At 41.2% G+C, this 25,670-nt stretch overlaps 2 protein-coding genes across 2 annotated transcripts in view; one reads left to right on the top strand and one right to left on the bottom strand.

The window, feature by feature from the left end:
- Window positions 1-12,629, bottom strand: part of atp6v1h (ATPase H+ transporting V1 subunit H) — a 33,818-nt gene extending 21,189 nt beyond the window's left edge. Inside the window, exons 1-9 of the mRNA XM_080837856.1 lie at window positions 12,540-12,629; window positions 11,910-12,050; window positions 9,228-9,327; window positions 8,237-8,326; window positions 6,848-6,961; window positions 2,984-3,088; window positions 2,117-2,170; window positions 1,013-1,110; window positions 259-451 (exon numbers count right to left, since the gene is read on the bottom strand). Coding sequence (XP_080693982.1) covers window positions 259-451; window positions 1,013-1,110; window positions 2,117-2,170; window positions 2,984-3,088; window positions 6,848-6,961; window positions 8,237-8,326; window positions 9,228-9,327; window positions 11,910-12,013 — 858 coding nt within the window. The 5' untranslated portion in view covers window positions 12,014-12,050; window positions 12,540-12,629. The remainder of the gene's footprint in view (window positions 1-258; window positions 452-1,012; window positions 1,111-2,116; window positions 2,171-2,983; window positions 3,089-6,847; window positions 6,962-8,236; window positions 8,327-9,227; window positions 9,328-11,909; window positions 12,051-12,539) is intronic.
- A 4,495-nt stretch (window positions 12,630-17,124) lies between these two features.
- On the top strand, window positions 17,125-25,670 carry rgs20 (regulator of G protein signaling 20; the record flags this gene model as incomplete). The annotated part of the gene is made up of 5 exons (XM_080837859.1): window positions 17,125-17,298; window positions 23,757-23,920; window positions 24,458-24,547; window positions 25,136-25,370; window positions 25,482-25,670. 5 exons carry the CDS (start codon window positions 17,125-17,127, stop codon window positions 25,668-25,670), a joined length of 852 nt encoding a protein of 283 aa, XP_080693985.1.

Below are 25,670 nucleotides of genomic sequence, written 5' to 3'. Positions count from 1 at the left end.
GGGCCTATTGGCAAAGCTCAGTTATGCCTGTTTTCAGCTGATGGTATTGTTTTGTCCTTCATTTTGCCATACAGTTTTTACTTGAATCATACCAATTCCAAACAATAATTCACATTTTCAATTGCATCTTTGTTTTCCTAAGATAATGTTTTCATTTATTCTGCCACAAAAATATGAGGCCACCATATAAAGTCAGGGATGCCATGTTTGTTTGTAATAAGTGGACACGCAGTGATGGACGAGGACTGTCCCACTTACCCTGAAAGCTGCCAAAATGATGCGCGTCACCTTCTCCTTGACAGACTCCTGGAGGATGTCGGAGAGGGCGGGCACCACGTTATAGCGGCGAAGCTGCTCGCAAAGCTGAGGGCTGAAGGCTAGCAGCCATACGCAGAAGATCATCTGGTACTGCAGCTGGAAGCCACACTTGTTGCTCAGTACCGCTGTAATGCTGTAGAAAGGGGAAGAGCAGAGCGTTGACCGATGGGAAATATCCCCAGACATTTACTTTAAATAGGACGCCACTGATGTTTAAATAACACTTCAGGACAACAGCTGCAATCCGACAAGAAACCTTTAGTAACCGTTTCAGAACCAACTGAAAATTAAACTTAACAAAACCTTGGGTTCTTCTTGGGAGTCCAGAGGTGAAGCCTTGACTCTGCACACTTTAATGGATTCTAATGATGTTATGTTCTGTTTCACTAGGTCTTTCATTTCAATTTTCATTTCAACTAGGTATGCCGAAAAGTATTGGTTTATTCAGTAGCAACTCTGAATATGTGGATCATTAATTCAAGCAATTAAAAAGGATGGCTATCATAACTGCAACATGTATAATTCATATAATTATATATAAATAAGTATATATAAAAAAAACATTCAGAATGACTGCACTACTGATTAGTCACAAATCTAAGAGAATTATAATTTATAAAAGCTTATTTATGACACGCATATATAAGTACAGATACGCAAAACCATTAATATGGTACCATACATTATAACTCACCAGTTAACACCATCAGCTTCAACCCACGCAAACCTGTACTCGTTAACCCTCAACATCAACTGAAGGCACCCAGCAACGCACTGAACATACTGGGAGCTCTAAGGACAGAACACAAACATACAGTGAGTGGGGGGACACTTGAGTGAGGTGTGCCAGAGCCGTCAGCCACAATTCAACCAGGCAAACATTTGTGAAAACTATCAAAGTCCAAAAGGACACAGCTGCAAGAACAAAGAACCTGATGCAAACTGCATCCACTGGGAGTGCATTAAACAGCGTGCAAGCAATCCCCGGGAGCTTAACAGTGAAAAGACATGCTACAGCAGAGAAAGCAGTCCACAGCACAGAGAAAGCACAGGCCCCTATGAAATGCTAAGAGAAACATTATTATTAGAGAGGTTTAGCAGGTGGGTAGCTGAGAGTCAGGAAAGGAGAGAGGACCCAAGTAATCTGTTAGCAGTGGAGTGGAAGATGATGAAACAAAACATGGGTGAAATCCTAGAGCGTGCTAAAACTAAAAAACTAAAACAGAGGCACAGATGGTGAAGTACTGCTAACTAAGTCTCTTGAGAGGCATGGAGTACGTGCCATACACTATTAGCAGCGTAAGAAAAACACCTCAAGTGATGTGATGAAATGGGAGCAATTTCGCAAAATATAAAAACTAGCAAACTGGTTTGTGGCAGATGTGTATGACTGATACAAGTCTCTTTATGGTGCTGTGCTTCCTTTGTTCCCCTCATGCGATAGAAGCACCATGGTATTACAAGTGGGCCCAGTATGCAAAAGAGCGTCAAATATCTAGCAGAACAAGTATCAATAGTATAAATTAATGTTGTTTTGTCAGTTCCTTTGCCATAGTCAAATGCTTCAAGCATGGGTCACTGTTGCAGAGTAAAAGAAGAGGAATCAAGTGCTTTAGTAACTTTTCTGTGAGAGAAAGTCAGGCAGGAAATATAATAGAATGACACGTTGGAGAGAGTGAATGTTAATGCAGCATTTCTCAGAAGAGGAAACAGATAGACTTGCTCCTTGAGATCTTACAGGTGATCCCGGCACACAGAGGCCTGTCTGCCATTTCGAGGCCTCCGAGCAGTTACTCACTTCACTAGGGGAGATGGTTCCTGTTCCTGTGTCTGGACCTGTACCATGTAGTTTCTAGCGGAAAAGATAAAAAAAATAAAAGATTTCTTTCCCCCTAAAAAGCTATTACCCATCCTCAGCAGGCCCTGGAGAGGACACATTTTGGTGCAATTTAAGTAATTTAAGTAATCAGTTTAAAAGACTGGGATTACGTCTGAGGTGGGCTGTAAGAGTAATTCCTTTAGCAATCTTTCTCTATTATACTCACTCAGACTACAGCCCTCCCACATAGTATTCAGACAGGAAATTTGGAACCAATGTCCCTTATCACACATCATTTCACACAAATGTCTCCAAACACAAAAAGACAACCTTCACATATACAGTACTTTACACAGACAGTGACAGCTGTGGGTGCAATGGGTTTCAGAGGGATGAAGACACTTATTTTGAGGCTTCTTTAAAGCCATTAACACAGTCCTGAAAAGTGTGCAAAGGAGATTGTGATACTCAAAGGTTTGCTCTAAAGGCTCTGGCTGTAGTTATAAAAGAGTCAGCAGTGTGTCTGGGCTCTCCCACAGAGGCTGCCTCAGGAGAAAGAAACTGTTCAAGGTGAGCTCTGAAGAGCTGTTGGTTTCTAAACACAAGCAAGTTTAAAAGTCCTCGTGTTCTTTGAGGACAAATCCTTTTCAATGTTTGGCACAGAAAGTGCTTCAAATCATCACAAAGAGGCAACATCATTTGATTGACTAAATAATGGATTTCTGGGGAATATGAACCTATCCTTTGGCAAAAGGAATACATCTAGGTGAGCCAGATAAATATCCAGGTGGCTGGTATAAAATTAAATCACCTGAACTTTTGATAAATCAAAGTCGTATATTGTACCTGTGAGCTAAGCTGAGTCTTGATCCAGTTGAAGTAATAGTTTAAGTCACTGCCTTCCATCAGATCTCTTCCCCAGGCTGCCAGCTTGGCAATGATCCTTGCAGCCTAAGATAGAAATAAAAAACAAAACACAAGGCCAATGAAACAAACAAAACAAACAATCTAAGCTAAGCATATGAACTCACAAGGCAGTCATTAGAAGGCTTTTAGACATTGTTTTTCAGGTTATTCTGCCTCGCCATTTTGTATAAAAAAAAGCCTGCAGTGGAGGGAGCCACAGGAGGCAGAACAATGTAACAAGTAAACACTCTAGAATCGATAACGTATTGCTATTCTCACTTAGCCATAAATCACAGCAAAGATCTTCTCACAACTCAGAATTGCCTTTTTAGAGTTTACTACTTTTTAAAGTTAATTTTGAGCCCTGTAAGCATTAACATATTGAACATTATGCACACCAACTTTGCTTGAGTTTGAACATTGTTAAGTAGTATGAAAGGTTTATTTTCAATGCATTGTTAAGGCACATTTGAGGCAACTCGGAATTCCCAGCTCCGACTTTAATGTGTTCAAGTCAAATGCAAACCCATTAATGTGGTCATAACTCATCAATGGATTATCCTTCTATCTGTTGGCCTTTGTTAGTTTCTGTTAGAAGGTCAAATAGATTAAATGGCGCTTCTCACAGACTCCGAAGATAGTTTTTCTCAGAGTTTCTGAGTTAGAACTATGACTTCAATTGCTATTCTAGTGCAATCTGGTGAGTTGAAAATACCTGAGTTCCAAGTGGTGTGGCATTATAAATTAAGCTAGATGCTATGTTAAATGTCACACCAGATTGCTATGAAAAAGGGCCCACTGGGGCATCAGTATGCCACCTCTGTTAAGTTCAGTATAAAGAAGCAAAGGCAGCATGAGGGGTGTAATCATTGTGGGAACATGACGGTTTCAGACGGTTGTTTGAAAGTAATGAGAACTCTGTGGGACTGTATTGCTTGGCTGATGAAAGTCTTTCTGGTACAGCGACTATGAGTAGCTTTTGTTTCAACAAAAAGAATGAAACTGCATCTACACACACATCACTCACGTCTACATTTTACTCTTAGGAACATCCAATAGATCAAGGCATTCAAGGCATGTGACTAACACAAAGACCATAGCTTTTTTCAGACTATATACACTGTATATATATTAGGGATGTGCTTCTCATCACTGAGGACGATGCGATACACATCTCGATGCACTGCCAACGATCCGATACATTCAAGATACATAAAAGCAGCCACTAATGCGATACGATACGATTCACCCCTATTGCGATGCAGTGCGATTCGACACGATGCGATTCAACGAGATGCGATGCAAAATAATATAATTCTATGCAATTTAATATGGTACATAATGATTCATTTATTTGTCATACAACAAATCATTAACAAGGTCTCTGACAAAGTATAACATGTACCTATGTGTGTATGTGTGTGTGTTAGTGGTCTCTGAATGTAATTTTTTTTTTTTAACTATACCTGCCAGTCACAACACAGTTTTCTCCATCCTAAACCAGTGGATCAACTGCCTCACACACTAAATTTAACTAATTTGTCCTATTTTAAGGTTTTTCTTTAGGAATATGAGTTGATCCACATGATCAGGATGAAACAAAGCAAACTGTGCTGTGCTGTAACTATGTCACCAGTTGTGCTGAACACTCTTTCAGAGGGAACACTTGTTGCTGGGATGGACAGGTTGCTCTTTGCCTAGGCTGAAAGCATTGTTTTATCACTTTTGGCACAGTTCCTATCAGAACAAACCTCTCTCTTCCTTTTTGTGTGGGCTCCTGTCAAATTCTGTTTCATCTGCCTGGTCCTGACAAAAATCAGTATAATGGAGACTAGCTGCTAGATTTCCTTTTCCAATTTGAGGAAGATACAGGTACATTCAAGTAACAAATAGAGAGTTTAGCTACGGAAGGCTATATGGAGTATAATCCTACCTCTTCCTCTATCATCACCGCCTCTGCTATTATCTTAATGAATATCTTGTCTTGGTGCCGTGGTCTTCCAAGAAGGTCAGGTTTTTTGAAACGTGGATCAATCGCCAGAGTTGTGTCTGAACTCGTTCATAATGTTGGTGAACGTGAACTGAACGTAGGCTACTGTATTACTGCCTGATGAACGATACTGTGAACGTGTTCATTCTGGTGACTCTGAACGGCACGTTCACTGTTTTTAATTTCGTTCAATAAGGTAACAGATTTCTGGAGACTTCCAGTCAAAAAACACCGTTAACAGTAATTTATCCCACTGTCTTTGCCTGTGAGAGCGCCGAAGTTGCACTTAATTAAGTTGCGTAGAGGCAGAGAGCGGTATTGCAGGCAGAGAGAGATTTTAGAAAATTATAGACTTCACGAGAATCGGCCATTGACAGCAGTGGAGGTGAGAGCGCGCTTAAGAAACAGTTAGAGAGGAAGAATCTATCTAAATATAAAATTATTGGTCTTATATTCGGATTATACCGATGCAAAAATGTTAGAAACGATGCATCGCGATTCATTCCACATTGTATCCGGTGCACACTTTTTTGATCCGGGCCATCGCATCGTGAGCTTTTATGCCGGTGCATCGATGCGAACCGGTGAATCTTCCCATCCCTAATATATATATATAGCTATAATGTGGCCACAACGTACAGATCTGGCTAAGCCAATAGAATAAGGGCTCATGCAGCGGGTGATTCATGTTGAGCGATGAGCCAAGTTAGACATGGCCAGCTAACAGCCACGTACAAGCCATGTTTAACAGGTGTTTAGGGCTTAAACACTAACCAGTAAAATGCAGGCTATTCACCCTTTCGTAGATATGGACACAAATGTTTATTCAAATAAAGCAATATTGTTGCTGATTATTAGTATGAATGCTTTTCTCATTGGACTCAACTGGACTGCTGACTTTCATTTTAATGACATCTTTGACTGATGGGGATATTTTAAGATGGATTTTCATGAAGGCATCCAGCCAGTCTTACCTCCCTCCTGAGTTTGAGCCTTGGGATATTTGGGATCTAAAGCGTCCCTTAGCTGTATTATTAGTGTGTATAATCCCGCTGTGCATTTACGCCTGGAAGTGAGCAGTGTGCAAATCTGCAGCCATCCCATTTGTATTCCCTCCCCACTCCCACCCCACAGCTGGGGCAGGACCTCTCCGTCTCTGGGCAGATGACACTCTGCATACCAGAGATTTATTCCATTTCATTAAGTAGGCAAAAACTGCAGGACCAATTTGCACCGTTGCTGAAAACTATCTGCATGATGTTTGCCCTTGAAAATCCTCCTCTCTTGAGGCTACATGGACTGAGAGCTGGCGACATGCTGCCTGGACAGGCTCTGACTGCATGACTTCTACATAGCTCAGATGGAGTGATTTATCGGCCTCAATTAGGACGTGCACAAACCCCTCTGCCCGGATGTCATCTTCAACACAATGTTGCAGTAGGTCACCTCAAAGAGTCCCTGACCACCCCTGCAACACTATCTGTCTGGCAGGGAACCACACTTAATTAGTGCCAGGATGGCACGGAGGCCCTTTGTTGGTACAGAGCATGGTGACCTAGACTGGAGAGGGTCTTCAGAGAGAGTGTCTTTATGTTTAATTCAGTTTGTTTTAAGCCATCATGAGCGCCCATAAGTGTTCTGGTAGTAAAGGAGGAAACAATGGTATGACGGTTGATGGCAGGACCAGACCAGAAGAAGTGCATGAGAGAGAGGCATGAGGGACTAAAAACAAAATCAAACTTCGGTTTCAGGACTGTTACCTCTGCAATATGAAAAAGGCTTTAATGATCTACCAAAAAAGGAAAACCACTCACCATGTGAACAGTGAAAAGATCCTGGCGATTCAACATAGGAAGAAAATAGGACCAGGCAGTGTTCTTGGTCTTCTTCGCATAGTCAAAGAAGATGTTCACCCGCTGATGGTTTTCCTAAGATTTAGAAGAGAAGATGCATGCTAAAGTTAGAAAACAGCAGGAAGACCGAATATCCTTGGACAACACTTATGGCCGATTCCAAACAGCCATCTTACAGGATCAATCCATAGGTACATTTACATTTAGTCATTTAACAGACGCTTTTATCCAAAGCGACTTACAAGGATGTATACACACTAGCGCTCATAAGAGAACTGCAATTCTGAGATTGAAACTGGCCGGATATGAGATTTAGAACCAAGATAGCAGGCTAGCCTAGATTGCCTGCTTATGACATAACATTCATGACTAGGTGTCAGAACATTTCTGCTGCAGAGCACATTTGAGTCGGTCACATCTGAAAATGTTAAAAGTAAATACATGGCTGTTACATTCCACACAGTTAACCCCTACGCTGAACTTTTTTTTAGCAACACATCATCATTCCAATTATTTTTTTGTCATCTCACACTGCAGTAACAATTTTTGCAGGACACCTTGAGTACAAACCCTTATCTTAATGACTTGCTAATTAACTTTTAAAAATTGATCAATTTGTACATCCTGAACATTAATGACAATTGAGAACCATTCCCTAAACATAATGTGGCTCCTTACAATGCAATCTGTTGGAGGCTACAACATCTTTTACATTTTCCTATTCCCTTCTCAGATTTTCATAAGCCTTGTAATTAGTTTCACCATTTAAAAGCTATGTTCCCTGAGGTTCAACAAATAAACCATTATTTCTGCCCAGCAGCATATTCTGATCTGCCACTCATGACAGTTACAGTTAAATGCTTTAGATTTTTAAACCAGCCATAGAAAATGGTTCAGCATGATTCTCATAGCGTCTTTTCCTTTGTGCTGACATGCTACCAGTTACTAGGTTACATGGACCATCCTCACAGAGTTGTGCCAAACATCACCCGAGAGTGGATTTTACACACACACACACACACACACACACACACACACATACACACATACACACACACACACACACACACACACACACACACACACACACACACACACACACACACACACACACACACACACACACACACACACACACACACACACACACACACACACACACACACACACACACACACACACACTCACACTCACACATTACACTGCAGATTTTCATGGAAAGAGGTGAGCCTTCCGAATTCGACCAGAACCAGGGCAAAACCAAGACAGGACACACTTTCCAGTATGGTTTAACTAATATACACACACACACATACACAGCATACATACATACACTTGCATTTAACCTACCTGCAGAGTATCATCGATCAGTGTCAGGATGTACTGGACCGTCTGTTCCTTTGAGATATGGGCCATTAGGTTCAGGAACGTTTTTGCACACTAGACATCAAAACAAACTGAATCAATCCAAAAGCAGGGAACAAACTCAAGTTGCCAGCATTAGCAACAATAATCTATCAGCAAACTTTGAAGTAAAAATCATAGATGCCATTTGTATGTCATGTCGAGGTGAGCACAGAAGAGAGAGAGAGAGAGAGAGAGGGGGAGAGAGAGAGAGAGAGAGAGAGAGGGAGAGAGAGAGAGAGAGAGAGAGAGAGAGAGAGAGACACACACACACACACACACTAAAACATGGGGGAAAGTTGTATATCTTAACTGATTAGTTTAAACCTGCTGTAGGCCATGGCCTACTTGAATACCTAAAGCAGTGTTATGGAGTTTTGGTCTAAATCTAGCGGGCTAAAGAAAACAAGAAAAAACCCTACAAAACACCAACAACAGCCCAGCTGGCACTACAGATGTACAGCAGACACAGCAACCATAACTTTATGTGGTATACAGGGAGAGGATTTGATGAATGACTACAAATAAGCCCACAAAGATATTCTTTATATTCTCAGAGAAATCTAAAATCAGAGGTTGGTGGTATTCATGGGGTTGTAAGTTTATTAAAAAAAAAAATAATAATTGTATATTCCCTACATAACATTTTCAGCACCAAAATGCACAAAAAGCAAGAAAGCACATCTTGTAAGAGTATGGGTAGCAATCGTGCAGGTTAATGATATAATGACTCCAAAAGGGACAAATGAGCCAGAGAGTGACGGAGTGCACTTTCAAGGCACTACAGACCGCAACTGGAACCAAATTAATTTCTCTTGTCCAACTTTTTGCATTGACATGAAGTGGAAGAAGCTTTCTTCTTTTTTTAAACTTGGCACAAAAAACCTTACTTACATTACTTAAGAACCTTGTGTGGTACTGAGCATCAGTGTTTTACCTGATGGCCTTCATTGGTGAGAATCGCCTGTTTCTCCTCGGAGACAGCCACCTCAAACTTCTTGATGAATTCACAGTCTTCCCCTGAAATCATCTGGCCCCTGAGAGAACACATATCACAAGCCTGGCATCAAGATGCTTCTTGGGTGATCCGATCAAAAGTTGAGTCTTAAGCGGAATTTATACTACTAAATTTATACTACCCTCTCCAAGGTGCTCGGAGAGGGCTCCGAGAGAGCGGTTAAAATCGGAGAGGCTGTTTCCAACTCCGTGAATCGGAGTACTATGAATTAAGCTTTAGTAGCTCTAAGCACTCTCCTGTGCTTCCTAGTTGCCTATAGGGTGAGTAAACACAAACAGAAATCCCATAGACTCCAAGCATGGTCTCTTTCAATGTTTAATCAAATTTCAGATGTAAGATGAGCTAGCTAGTTAGAAAAAAATCCTAAACTAATGTTATCTTTCTGTAGCTAAAAAGACACACAGCACATCAGCAGTTTCATAAGAAGAAAAAACAAGGTTAACAGTAATCCAGATTTAATTTGAACACCAGAGTGCTTGAATATCTGAAAATCACACCATACCATCATATCATCTGACAACTGTAAGTGGATGGGACATAGACTACATTACCCACAATTCCCTCATCACATTTCATTCCTTATCTATATTTCAGTGACCCCGTATTGGTCACAGCAAAGTAATAAAAGGGTGACGCAATTTCCCCTTTAAAACAACTTGCAACCTAAGTTATACCGGTAGAATTATACTGCAGCCCAGTGGTGTTCTGAGTAGGATAAGGCGACCGGCTTCCCTTATTCGTTTCTCCACGTCGACACAGAACTTTACATCCTTCTAAACCTATCGGACATCCAACAAGGCCTCCGCGAGTTCAACTGACGAGTTGCAGGAAAAAGGACACGGATATCTCACTCGGATCTGCGTGCCGCGCTGTCCTTGGAATTCCGTAAAACACTGTTTAACGCTAAGCAAGAGCACATAAAATCTATCGCCTGTGCGTTTGCGCATAGCCTCCCTCTCACTCTCCTTTCTCCACTCTCCTCCTCTGTATTCCCAACTCCACTTTGTGCCTTGATCATTGTTATAATCAGTTGTTAATGTGACTAGTATAAGCCACTAATTACTGTCTGTTACTTTAAATAAATAGTTTTAGACTTAAACAATTGTCTTGTCTGTTGTTGTTCCAATATTCCACTGAAAGCCATTTTCCGCCATCAAGTACTCCAATTGCCTTCACTTCTCTAGTTGTTCCATGAAGTTTGATAGACTTTGTAGTGAAGTGATGATGTAGTACGATAGTATTGTGATACCATACTTAGACTGTAGCATAGTGGTACAACTAGAGCTATCCATTATTTTAGTAATTTAATTATAAAATAGTAAATACTTAATTTAATGATTATTAAATTGCATGAGACTGATTTAATTAAACTAATGTAATAACCCCGGTTTCACCTACACTACATTGGGCCCAAGGTGATAGGCCTATTAGGCTAACATTAATGCTCTTTTCATCAATCTTCAAGTTGCATTGTTATGTTATATGCATGGCAGGTTTTCTTAAGCTAGATGTCTTCCAATATCAATATGAAAGCCCTTTGAGGGGTTTTTTTAGCGCAAGGGGGAAAAGTGAATGAAGTTGGGGGGGTCTTTGCAAATGGAAATGAAAATCTCGTTCTGAGCAGGGAAGTGAGATCCATTCTAAAGGCAGTCGTGAACACTTAGGGCTGTCCACTTGTGATTGAATCATCAAAGACATGTTAATACCAGGAGAGAACAGTGAGCGGTGCATTTTGAGGAGTATCACTTCAACAAATGTAACGATGAGCATGTTTATAATTAAAAAATGCAAACATGATTCCATGTTTCAGCTTGGAGTTTTAAATCAAGGAAGGGAGAGAGCTTCTAATTTTAAGAGAAATGAGGAAGTTTAAAACCCCACTAACACACAGCTGGCATGTGTGTCACTGCTGAATATTCAAAAATTCCAGTGTTGTAGACACAGAGGAAATAACAGCATTCTATATTTTCCACTGTTAATGTAAAAGAGGATGTTATCTAAGTAGAGTAAGAATATCAACCAAGCTTTGTTCACTATGTTCTTTCTATACTGTAATAACCTAACTTAAACTGAGTCTGGATTTTCGCATGCAGATCCTAATTGAAGAGGATGATTGAGTAACCATAGCACTATCTCTACAAATGTCTGGCATACTTTGTGCGTCAAGTCACAGTAAAGATGCATTGTAAAAAGAAAAATGAACCACACACTACAGTATTACAAGACAAATGTCCAGGCAAATGTAAATAATGCTGCATAACATCTGAGAGACTGATGTTTAAGGTGTAAAACATTTTCTAGGCCATTTAATACTATAAAAACACACCGATTTCGGTAAACGTAACCAACATACAAGACGTCTGAAAAAAAAAATAAGTCTGATGAAGGCCAGTGTCTCTTAACTGTAGTAGATAGATAGGATATGTACATATAGCTAGCTTAATGGTGAACTGTGGCCCATGACGTAGGCTAGTTACATCGCCTATTTCTTCTCAACATTATCACATGGATATTACAAATTCCCAAAGTCTAAATGATTAAGCAAACAAGATTACTGAAGCATTAAGAAAGTTATATTTACTATTTGGATTTCCAACTTACTGGAGATAGGACTGCCAGTTGACCTTGTTAGCGCGCACTTCGGCCGCTTTCGCTGCAATGATGTTCGTAGGAACTGCAGCATCAACAGCCCCTCGGATGTCCATTTTGAACTTACAGTAGTCAGAGTTTTATCCAAAACACCTAGACCAAGAAATTGTTTTATAAAACAATAATAAGAACAATCGTTCTCTGGAAAGACACCTACCGTTAATCTATCTTACATTTGCTAGCTTGGTATAGCTAGTAAGCAATGACAAGCTTTGAATATACCTTCGTACAACCACTGTTTAAGTTGTGACAAGGACATTGAACAACAACGTGCATACTTGTACTAACTACTTGACTAAATGTCAGCTCAAATAGCCTACTTGTATAGAATATAACGGTTGCCCCTAAATCTAGAAAAAGAGCCAATGCTACTTAATGTGAGGCAACATAGCATAGTGTAGTAAGCGCATGCTAGCTAGTGTAAACGGCGAACTAACCCTATCAAGCGAACTGGCTCTGATTTCGACTCATATTCTAGTGTCCTAACCCCTAAACCCCTACACCTTAAGCTGTATAAGGAGAAAGTACAATAAATTGTAATTGAGTAAGAGGTTTTACACGACAAAAACACTGGTTCCTTACCTGCTGCCTCTCAGCTGACAGTCCGAAACAATACGTCACGACTATGATCATGTGACATAAACATGTGAGAGTGAGTTCCCGTATTCGACTGGTCGTTTCTGTGATGGAATGGGGCTACACCGCTTACCGTAAATCACCCAGTGTAGCACTTTCTGCACGGAAAACAACTATAATCTATAACTAGACTAATATATATGTGTGTGTGTGTGTACAGTATATACTGTATGCACCATAGCGTACCATTACCATTATGGTAGGCATGCAGTGGCTGATATACTTTAAAATAAACCATTATTATTTAAAGCCCATACATGATGATGTCTGGCACAGAAAGAAGAAGAAAAGGAAAAAACTGTGTGTGTGTGTGTGGGGGGGGGGGGGGGGGGGGGGGCGCCAAAATTGTTGCTGCATACCCCCCTGACACTGGGCAGTTGCACCCCTGACTAGACGTAACGCAAAGCGTTACAAAATATGACCGCCAAACTGTTCAGTAGGTTTTGGCACGGAATGAGTCATGGTTGTCAGTGTGTTTGTATGTTTTTATGTGTTTTGTGTGTGTAAATTGGTTTGTGTTTCATTTTTATGTATTAAAGGAATTATTTGTGATAGATTTTGATGATTTGGTTATGTAATGTTTTGTGTACTACTTTTTTGTGGATTGTTTTGGTATATTTTTCTTTTGCAATGTAGTTCTTTATAACAGGTCACATAAAGTTGTTTCGAAAAGTTGAATTGACCCAAACTCATATGTCTACTGTGTGTGTGTATGTGCATACGAATGTCTACTGTGTATGTGTGTGTATCTGTTGCAGTTTTGACCGTGCAATATGGTGCAGTTTTGAACATGTCAGCCAGAGATACCTGCAATTACATCACCTCATGTTTGCTTTTTCATTTTTAACTAGGTGGCGCTATACATAAAATGAGTGGTTATGGGATGGGTGGACATGGCCCCTTAAGACAAACATACAAAAAACATGTGGCCCTCCTAAGCCCTACAGTTCTCGGGATATTAGAAGAAAACTGTTTCAGGCCACCTACAGGCCAGTTGGTGTACAGTCACATAAAAAATAAATATTGTATGGCCCCCCATGGACAAAATTGCACGAAACGTGGCATGCATTCAGAGGGTCTCATAATGATCCACCACTTTCAATTTCGTGCACTTTCGACAATATATGCATAAGTTATAAGTGACTGGAGTTGTGAAGAGTGCATAGTTTGAGGGTCTGCCACGCCCACACCCTTCAAACTTTGTAAAAGACTCTCATAACTTTTAATTCCCCATTGCTGAAGAGTAACCTGGCCACGTTTGAAGGCATTACCATTAAATCTGTAGGAGGAGTTCAATCACATGCAAGGTGTGGAAACAAAGTGAAGTTTCCAACCACCAACAGGTGGCGCTATAGGTGATATCAGTCAGGCATATGTACGCGCTCGGGCCGGATCCAGCGTCCACCCTAAGACATTGTCTCTGGATCAAACAATGTACGCAACAGTTATAAGAGACTTTGTGTTTTGTGGCAAGCACTGGCAAGTTGGCAAAGTTGGAGGGTCTGCCACGCCCACACCTTCCGACTTAAACCTTTATTATTTAAAGCCCATACATGATGATGTCTGGCACACTTGTTTAAGAAAAGAAAAAAACTGTGTGTGTGTGGCTGACTTCCTGTGGACCTGCCACCATGGCCTCAAGAGACTTTTTGGTGCGTCCAAGCATGATGAAGACGTGTACCGAATTCCGTCAAGCTACGCCAAAATAACCCCAATGCGCAGGGTTTTTTGCAATGTTCTAGGGGGTGCTACAGAGCCATTTTGCTCCATCCATGGACAAAAACTCTACCGGAGATGGACGGTTGCAGGCTTGATGTCCCTGGCAAATTTTGGTAATTTTTCGAGCACTTTGACATATATGCAATTAAAACACCTCATTTTTGCTTTTTAATATTTTAACTAGGTGGTGCTATACATGTAATGACTGGTTATGGTATGGGTTGACATGGCCCCTTAACACAAACATGCAAGAATAATTTGGCCCTCCTAGGCCCTACGGTTCTCGGGATATTCGAAGAAACCTGTGTCGCGCCAAATACAGGCCAGTTGGTGTATAACTATTTATCTCCCTCTGGAACGAAATACTGTTTTCTAATTGGCTAATGGGGTGTACATTAAGTTCGTATAACCAGACACCTTGGACGTAGTCCCAGTAGAAAAGTTAAATCGCCGTTCCATATCAATGCTCTTGAATGGTTACCATTGACAACCAACGTAACAGGGTTTTTTTTTTTTTTAAGGACTTCTCTAACGGGAGCACTAGGCTTCAAATCAAGAATTCATCAGGTTATTATGCATATTAAGTTTCCTAAAGATAAAGGAAATTCTAAATAATAATAATAATAATAATAAAAACCTTTTTGGATGTTGTAAACGCGAGATAAGGGGGATAACGGCCTTCTAGCTGTACAGTTCTACAAAGATAATGGACTGCGCGTCATTGAGTTCTTAGCCCCGCATCGTCCATTATCTTTGTAGAACTGTACAGCTCGTAGGCCGTTATTCCTTACATAAATCAATTTATTGCATACCCCCCTAATGATCCCACAGCTTCGATTTTGTGCTGTTCTGACCTTGTCAACTTACAATTACCATTTTTTTTACAACATTTGTAACTAGGTGGCGCTATACATGAAATAAGTGGTAGTGGAATGGTTGACGTGGCCTCTTAAGACCAACATACAAAAAAAAGTGGTCCTCCTAGGCCCTACGGATTTCGACTTATTCACAGAAAACTGAATCGCCCCACCCTCTTTAAAAGGGGTCCAGTCCGACGGGGGTGCAACGGATCAAAACGAAAATCAATGGTTCCACGCTAATCTAGTGGGGCTACATGCCCACCAAATTTCGTGCACCCGGTGTTTCAGTGTCCCGGGAATCGTTGACAGAAAATCGGCAAACTGAAAAAAAAAAAAAAAAACTCCGACTAAAGCTATATGACCGCCGCAGGGGGGTATTTTGGGTTTACAGCTCAGGTAAGCGTGGCGTAAAGGTGCAGCCCTACGGAGGTGTAGTCTAATGTCACTTGCCACATGTGCATGGTGCACTTTTTCTAGTACGCTATGCATACATGGTCACAGTACTGTTACAATACAACAGGCCGACATGGTCACTCAAATGTTGGGTAACATTGGCATCAGGACAAACTTGTAATGAGAAATTCTGGAGGTTCACTGAGGTCCATTAGGTTTTAGTCTTCTTGGATCTGCATTTACCTGCATTGCTTTTGTGACAAATGCCAGGATATTCAGAAACCTAACTCTGTATGATACCTGCATAATCTGTGTGCAATTTATCACCTAACCAAGCCAACTTTTGTGAACTTGTCAACTATACATTTCCTTCACTCAGGCTGATTGACAAGCTGGCTGAAGTTCTGTCATGACACTGCAACACCTCACTTGTTAGTTATCAACTCAATTTGTTACTGGCAAAGACTGTATGTTGGAGCCTTATCAATGATAACACAGTTGGCTGTAAGATTGTGCGCCTTGAAGGTTTATCAATCTAAGGATCCGATCCAGCTGTAATGATATGTATGGTCCAAATTATATATTTGCTCATCACATTTTACCCGGAACAAACAGCATATCATATTACCTTTTTGAATCAAAAATCACGAAAATTCTACTTTTAAGAATCATTGAAACTATTTAGACCTCAGAGTATGGTTGATATAATCCCTGCATGTGGCACTGTGCAAGACTACCGTTGAGGACTATAAAACCATCTGTGCACTCTCCTGTGTATCAGTATCATTAAAGGTGTAGGCTATTGGCTACTGAAAAATGAGAAAATATGAATACAAATGAATGATTATGAATGTATTGGCTTTTTTAATAATTACATTGAAATGGCATTCATTTATATTCCACAACATTAAATACATACAGATATTAATTAATGAAGTTATAACTGGGAAAAGATCATACTTATACTCACACTTACGCTCTGTTATTCTTCCTAAAAACCACGCTAGCTAGCTTGACGGTTAAACTTGAGCTTGCCAGCCAGCAATGTAAAAGTTAGCTACCTGTCAAGATTTGACACAACCTGACACTAACAAACTTGTGTTAACATTAAACAGAATTTAGAAAAATCATCATTTTTAGCCTGAATATCAGACTAATTTACATTACGAAACAAAATCAGGTGTCCATATCAGTTGCTTATTTTTCTTTCCCTACTTTGCCATTCATGTTCTTGCATGCTCAGAGATTCATCTGATACGCATGCACACAAATACCCAAGCCTTCTCTCTTAATCTGCTCTAAGCTAGTGAGATGCTATAAACCACAGTAGGATCAGCCTTTGACTGAATGGGAGCATGGCGATAATCCTCCCCTGCCCTCTCCACTGTAGACAGTGTTGTTTCAGTGTTGTGTCGTCTCCATTTTCCTGCATCATGACCTGGCAATGGGAGACAACAGCAAGTACTGAAGCAGTATGGGGCTGTCGGGAAACATGTCGTCTAGAATACTAGAGAGGATCGAGAAAGTGAAAGAGAGAATGAGACAGTGTCCAACAGGACATGCTGTGCTCTAGGATTTTCAGACGCTGGGCATTTAGGCCTTCTTGTTTGCTGCGGCTAAGGGTTCCCCGTGCTCCCTCTCTGATGTGTGGTTGGATACAGCGAATAGTCCTATCCTGCTGGCGCGATGAAGGCTACTCAGCTCAAGGAAGCCATGAGGATCTCTCCTTTCAGGTACGATCAAAAGAAATATGTTAGGAAATAGACATCTACATGATCAAGGCTGCCAGTAAACGTCAGTGTTTACAATGCCAGTTGTAGAATTTCTAATTTATAGTTAATTTAAGAACGAAGAGTACTTGACCATGATTTTTTTTCTCAGAGGATTTAATTACTTTGGTTATATTCACTTGTTGCTATGTGACAAATGTGAGCATATTCTCAGATCAAATGAACAAGGAGCAGACAAAACTCTTACTCTGTTCAAAACCTTTAAAGAGTGAGGGTGCTGTTGTTTTGAAATACTGCTGGAAAGTCAAGCTTTATAGTAACAAGGAAGATTTCTCGTCTGACTTGATTACAAAGATGGATTGAGAGGCAGCAAAGATGGATTGAAAGGCAGAATAAATGCATTGTCTGTAGTATCACTTTAAAGCTATGCACTCTGTATAGTTTCCATACTGCAGTGAGTTATCATTGGCGAGTTCTTTGAAAAAGACAAGTGGAAAGCGTAGTATCCTTAAGCTTTTACTTAAAAAGCATACAGGCATGAAAATATTAATAACATGGAAAACGGGAGACAGGTCTCATTCTGCACTAACAACACTTTTCCATTCCCTAACAACTGAGCTACCATATAGCATGCTGGGATCACTCAGTCTCTCTTACCTAGGCAATGCAGAAACTTCTCTGTCCCCGTGTGCGTTACACAGTCCCCACCTAGGGGGTTTCTTGTCCAAAAGTATTTAGAACAAAGTCTAGCAAGTGTTGGGGAAGCTGCCACTGAGAAAGCCCAGTAGGTAGGGTAGGAGGCGAAGCCTCAGTCTCTGTGTAGTGTGTACCTGTCGGTTGGGTCAGTAGGGTGTGAGCTGGTCACGGTGGAGAACAACCACCTTCTTCCATTTGAACAGTCACACCTTATATACAAAGTCCAGAACATTTTGCTGACCAGGTGCTTAGCGGTGGTTGCACCAGTCTGGTCGGGTACCCCATATAATTCGCCTCTGGCCACTTAGTAAAATAGTCCATGATGACATAGCAATTCACAATTGGCACTGGTCTCGTTAAAGCTGCTGAGGGTCAATGAATTTCCATCCATTGCTGACTGCTGCTACTGAAGCCTGCTGTCACTAATGACTGCTGCTACTCGAGCCCAGAGTTTGCTCTCACTGTTGCCTGCAGAGGCGGAGAACCGCCTTCACTGAAGTCTCTGCATCCTGGTCCTCGATGCACTGACAATGCCAGCACCTGTCCTAATAATGCTGTTGGGTCAGAGCACCTGCGTTGGCGTAAAGACGGCCAGCTTAGTGTCGAATATTGAAGTCGTAGTCCAACAGAGTCTCTCATCACTGAGCCAGCTGTCCTGCCGAGTCTTTGAAGTTTAGAGAAGCATGATCAGTGCGCAGGAGAAACCGCTTTTTGCCGAGGTAGGCTCTAAAAGTGGTGAATTCCCAAGTAGTTGGGTGGGTGATGAAGTAGTTCTGATCTGGTTGGATGAAGGAACGGCTGAAGTAGGCGACGAGCTGCTCACCTCCCAAGAGACCCAAGTTGATAGCAGCGGTGTCTAAGATGAACAGTCGCTGTGGGTTTGGAAACACAAGCCTCGATGAGCGCTGACCCGCGAGTCGAGCGAAGGCAGCAATGCAGTCCCCACTTCACTGGAATGGTTGCCCCTTCTGTGTCAGTCGCAATGAGCTGGCGATGATGGTGAAGTCTCTGACTTGGTGAAGTGCTGACATTGCAGGGAGTGGGCCAGTCTCACCGCAGCTAGCCCCCCCCCCCCCCCCCCGGTGTGCCTACAACATAGCCTAGGAAAGATGTCACTCTTCAGAACAGATGACACTTCTTTGGGTGCAGACATAGACCAGATTGGCGAATGGCATTGAAAACGTCACTCAGGTTAACCAGGGCGCCTGCAGCGTGAACAAGGAGGTCATCTATGAGTGCATTTCCATTCTGGGGTAAAACTCCAGTGTCTGGGGAAAAGTTGCTGACTTCAATGATCAATGGCATAGGTGCCCAGGCTGTGTTTTGTTTTCTGGTGGCGGGCAAACAGTTTATCACTGGCACTGTTGGCAAAGCTCCGCTGGCCGAACTGCTGAAGCAGTGCTCCCCCAGTGACAGGCCAGCTGACCCTTCCTTGCAATAAATTAGCGTTAATGATCATCCAATCTGAATAAGATGGTACTTATTATTGATGGCCTACATATTGTGTTAACTTGAGTCTGCAGTGTTTTGCATGGTTGGAATTGATGAGTCAGAACGACACCTATCAAAGGTGTTACAATCGTGTTGATTAAGCTACCACTGCACATTTTTATAAGCCCAAATATTAACCAGAGACCTAATTCCGCAGTAATTTGGTAGCGTGTAGGTTATTTGATACTGACTAGTTAACTTCTGGCGCTGAACCTCTCTTACCTGACTCTGCTAACCCTGCCTTTCACCTTGACACGCCTCAAGCACCCAAGCCAGAGAGCAATCGTCGGGCCGAAATGCCCTGGCTGTAAACCCTAAGGTAACCTGGAGAGGGCAAGATCAAGGACACAGCAGGCCCGGCCACGCACTAAGGTTGTCTGGGTTTGGCCCAATTGAGGAAACATGACTGTTCAATACATGGCACATGCCATTATATCACACACTAACACTGGACACAAAAGGGAAGCATGAAACACATTATTCTAATTTAAAACACTTTCCCATTCCCTACCAACTTTGCAACTGCATTACATGCTGGGATTACCGAGCATCTCTTACCCTACACAATGCAAACGCTTCACTAACCCCTTGCACGTTACAATATTTTGCAGATGCAAGATATGTTATATTTTATATAAAGATATTTCCAGACCGATATAGAAACAATTGTTTCATGATATTTATGTAAATAGTTTATCCAAGCTTAGGTGGTGGTATTTGTGGTAGCTTTTTTTGTCTCTTGACAATTGTCAAGCCTGTGAAAATAGGATACTTCTTGTATGGAAGATTCAGATGAGTAAGCATCATAATCCAAGCTAGGCCTAACCAAACAGTAACACGTAGTGCCAGTTATTGACAACAACTTTTCTATTTCTGTAGTAACTGAATACCAGTGTTGTATTTAATGTGCTTTATATAAATGAAGGCTTAAACCAATCGATTCAGTTCAATATAGTAGACAATATAGTCCTATTGCAGGTCTATTTCTGGCTATTCGCACGTAGGCTAGGCCCTACTCCTACTCCATATCATTTAAGTTTCTTTCCGACATGACGTTTATTTCTTTATCGTTTTGGAACCAGGAAAACCAACACGGAAAGATTTACAATAGTTTGCTTGTTTAAAATGAAAGTAGAGTAAGATTTTAGTCGCCTGCCAGGGTAGGCTACATTTGAATTCAGCAATTTCTGTTTTTTTTTTTTTTAAGATGTATTACCACCATGTCAGCAGAAGACTGCCAATATCAATGATTACATCTTAATAAACTACTATGACACCACACTGCCATCTAGTGTATGCCCGCAAAGCTAGATGATGTTGCTTTCTATGAGGAACATAATGAAAACAGGAGCTTGTCGGTCATTACATAACAGAAACATCTATATGTTATCTAAAACATATTTACATGTAAGGCTACATATGCCTTACTAATGCGATTATGCGACACACATCGGTTCCTGTATATGTCAGCATTTTTCGTAGTCATATGGATTTATGATCAAATTATTAGTCCAGCCTATTAGGCCTACGTTGTGCAACTGGAACTTTTGACACGCATGTATTTAGTGTTTTGAGTGGTTAACCACCGTTACCCAAATCTGCCTACTTTATGTTTTGCCCCCACAATTATATATATTTTTACGATTTATGCGAAAATTCATGAAAAGTGGTATATTTTTAGGTGATTTGATTTGCACACTGATTGATCAAACAATGCCAACGCGCCCTACGGCATCCAGTTTATGATTGATGCCTCTGCGCGTTGTCAGTATGACAGCTACTTTACGCAATATGAGGAAATGCTCAAAGTGTACTAAAATGTTGAGGACGTAGGTATATATAGGTGATACAATGGGCTTTGAACAACTAAATTATGTATCCTATCCTTCTATAGCGAATAGCGATACCCCATTGATTTTGTCCATATATCCGTTGTACGTAGGGTATTTGTGAAGTGTTTTCACGTCTTCGTAAAGGGAAATCCTTGCATCACAACAGACAGGGGAACTCCCGTGAGATTGTAGTAAAGGGAGGGGAGCGTTCCCGTTGCCATTCCCCCGCTGATGTACCCCCTCGAACGCACTATACAGTCGGCCGTCGTCATGCATCTGCATCCCAAAAATAAAGTATTAATTCAGTTTCACACAATATTCCAATTCGAGTTAAATTGGCAAAATAAAAAAAACTCAAACATGGTCTCTTGATAACGCTGATTTGGTGGGGGGTTGATGATTTACTAGTGCAGCATTGTCCTGGTAGAAAGACACTAAATCTTTTTTTATTGTAGACACATCCATATGAGCGTTAATGGTTTGACATTCTAGACAAATGCAAGGACAGCGCTTACTTATCCCTGTAATGAAGACGTGGGTTTTAGCGCGTCGTGCAGCCGAGAAATGCGGGGGAATAGTTATAAGCGCATGAAAAATCTGTGACATTCAGAGGTTTTACGCTTACACTGGCTGCCACAACTTGCAAGAAAACGCATGCGCATCGACACTGAGCAGCCGGTCTAAAAAATCCTTATACCAACGGATGTAATAAAGGCAAAGAATTACCTCTTGTCTTTGGGCATACATGGTGAAATTGTAAGTATTGGAATGAACTTGGGTAACCTTAGCGGATATTTTGTGATTAACATTTGGAATAGCATCTATTTAAATGAAAACAAAGCGGCATGTCAGGATTGAGGTACATGGTGGCTCTAACCGAAATGTCTTTTTCGTGGTAGTCCAAGGCGAAGAAGCAGTAGTCGCTCTTCATCCTGGCACTTTCTGAATTAAGAATGTGTGTCAATTACGTTATATAATTCCGTTTTTCTTTAGATAATACTACATGTGATTTTGTACAGCTGTCCTCCTCTGTAGTTAGCCTTTGTGTCATTATGTGTGGCGTAATCACTAGTAATTTCCAATGTGGGAATCTCCCATTTTTCATCCTAGTACGTGAGCAATGTTGGTAATGTATGACTGCTTATAGGTATTTACTATTACGTCTCGAACATAAACGTCTCTTCAAAATAGGAAAGGGGGAGTAGTTTACACGTCGCTTTGCCAAAGGGTATGGGGTATTTCATGGAGGGATTAATGAATTCATGTGATCTGGATGGCTTTGATACTTTGATGCTACCGCAGTTGAATGCCTGCTGCGCCCTTTTGCGCCCTCGCCATATGAAATACATCTTGCCTTGGATCGGTTTTTATTACAGGAACAGCTAGTACTACCCATGGTCTGAAATCCGCGTTGCTTAATGTGGAAAAGTAACTCTATTTATATCAACTGATAATAATCCTCATTATCTCAATGCTTTCCTTGAGCTTGCTATTTATTTAAATGAGCATGATCATTTATTTGGTTACCGTACTTTATGAAACGTGTAATTTAAAATATTAAGGCCATATTATGCATAATGGTAAAGTGTACTGGCTACTGGACGCTGTTTTTATATTAATTAATTTAATATGAACATTGCTATCAATAAGCTAGAGTAAATGCTCATGAGCATTGTAGTAACATACAAATGACAATAGATCAGCCACATTGAAGCAAGGGGCCAAACCATCTGGCCTGTGTGTGCATGTGAATGTGTATGTGTGTTATATTTGTATACTTTGCTGACCTGAAATAGCCAAATTGAGAGAACTGTGAAATGGGTTTTAAGGAAGAAATCAAAAGAACTTTGCAATATGTAATGATTTATGTAAGTAAGATGTTTGGCAGGTGGAAAGGTCATTTTTTAAGCTCATTACTCTATGTGCATTGTTAGAAGGTTGCTCCCCAATCGCTTTCAGTGGGATGATGAAAAAATTCATATTTCCACACAATTCCAACTGCAATTCAATCTACTACAGTATTCTCCACAAATGTAATCGAGACTGATGCAGTGTGATGTTATGTCTTCAAAACCTGCAGATTCCATGCCTGAACATGTTGATGTTCTTAAGGGCAAGCTTGAACATGATACTCAGTTTCAGATTAACACAGTTAATCAACTTTTGCGTAACATACATGAACTATATCAGCTCCCCTTAGATGTTGTGAAATAACAGTAAATTTGCCCTGCGGATTTTAATGCATTCATAGTAGGTGATGTAGTGCAACATTCCGAAAACCCTTACGTGTCGACTGTGGCCACTGCACGTTGGTTGAGAGAGGCGTCCCATAAAGCGTCTTTGGGCACTTAGATTGCACTATATAAGTCTAAGGTATCATTATTATTATTATGTTATTATTATTATTTTTATTATGAACGAGTGGTGTCTCTCCTGTCACAGCCCATGGGTTCAGAGCGGATGGAGATGCGAAAGAGGCAGATGTCGGTGCAACAGGAGCCGGTGGCGGGTGGAGCTGCACCGCCGCAGCAGGAGCAGCCAGACCAGGGCAACCGAGGCTCCAACGCATGCTGCTTCTGCTGGTGCTGCTGCTGCAGCTGCTCGTGGTAGGCGCTCATTCACTCATTCCTTCTCCTTTTGTGGGGCCCACCAGGTCACTTCACCTACTCCATTTCTGCAGTATATCACTCAACTCTGAGTTGAACCCAGTCCCAAATGGCCTCTGCTAGGTATAGCCAAGCACTGAGGGGTTTTGTCGCTAGGATTGAGGTTCAGTGTGCTTACATTTACCTTAAAAATGAATCATCCATATCTCCAGAGAACAAGCCCTCATGATCTCTTTTCATTCCCTCAAGGGTAACCTGTGATCCTGTTGTTTATGAATCTCTCAAAGTTATAACTACTCATTGTTAACTAACTATTTACTATGTAAATATCTTCTGGTAGAGGTACAATTCATCTTTTACGTAATTAAATTCAGTGCGCACCATTCAGTAAACATCACCAAACCAAACCCATCAGACAGTAAAAATTCCTACACTGACTGTGTCAGCCTGTTCGACCCATAGTCTCTGCCTGATGCCCTTCATGTTTTAGTATGGAACAAAGTGTGTTAGGATCATGATCTGTTTACCACCTTGCAGTCTCACTGTTAGGAATGAAGACAAAGAGGGAAAGAACAGCAGAGCCTCCTATGACTTGAAAACAGAGGAGGATGGAGACTGTGAGGAGAGGTCAGTGTGTTACATTAGTAACTTACGTTAATGCTCTGTTTCTCTCTCTCTCTCTTTCTCTCTCTCTCTCTCTCTCTCTCTCTCTCTCTCCCTCTCTCTGTCACACACACACACACACATCCACACCAACAATCAATCTTCACACACATGTCTATTTTAAAGCACTTTTACAAATAGACAGAATCTCACTCCTATGCACATTCATAAAAAATCCGTCCTCTCCATCTCTCTCCCTCAAACACACCAACTAATGCATGCACATTCACACAACTACAAGATGGAACGAACACTGGATGTGCACACAGCCATCTACATAGCCATCCATGTAATGTCAGTATGAGAACACTTTGCCACGTACACATACTACGATATATTTAATGTCCTGCACATATGTGTGTTAGTCACTTTCCTTCACTGTTATTTGTTGAGAAGTAATAAAGAATAATCAAAATGGTTCTTACACTTACTTGCCAGGCAGTGTAACATATGTAGATATGCAGTATGTGAAATTAAAACCATTACACTCAAAATTATTAATAGCTCCTCAGCTGGGACTAAAATCCTTGAATTACCCTGTTGCCCTGACAGCCCAAAGCCCACTGTGGAGGAGGCACGCTCATGGGGCCAGTCTTTTGACAAGCTGATGTGTTGCCCTGCTGGGAGGAGCGCATTCCGGCAATTTCTGCGAACAGAATTCAGCGAGGAGAACATGCTCTTTTGGCTTGCTTGCAATGAGTTCATCAAGGAGACCAACAAGGGCGCCATCGAGGAGAAGGCCCGACTTATCTATGAGGATTATATCTCCATCCTCTCACCCAAAGAGGTATGCGTATTTAGTTTAGTTTCCATTCCCTTATGAATATCTGCACGTGTCTTTGGTTAACTATCTGCTTTCCATTTCTGAGATGTTCTGATTCATTTCCCTCTCCCCTAGGTGAGCCTTGACTCGCGAGTTCGAGATGTGATTAATCACAACATGCTGGAACCCAACTTGCATACATTTGATGATGCTCAGCTACAGATCTACACACTAATGCAAAGAGACTCATATCCTCGCTTCTTGAGCTCCCCATTCTACAAAAACCTGCTCAATACACTCGCTGAGCAGTCGCCAGAATCTTAG

Source organism: Sprattus sprattus (genome assembly GCF_963457725.1).
Source record: "Sprattus sprattus genome assembly, chromosome: 4".
NCBI lineage: Eukaryota > Metazoa > Chordata > Actinopteri > Clupeiformes > Clupeidae > Sprattus > Sprattus sprattus.
Note: the sequence above shows the minus strand (reverse complement) of the source record. Positions and strands in the feature narration are given on the sequence as shown.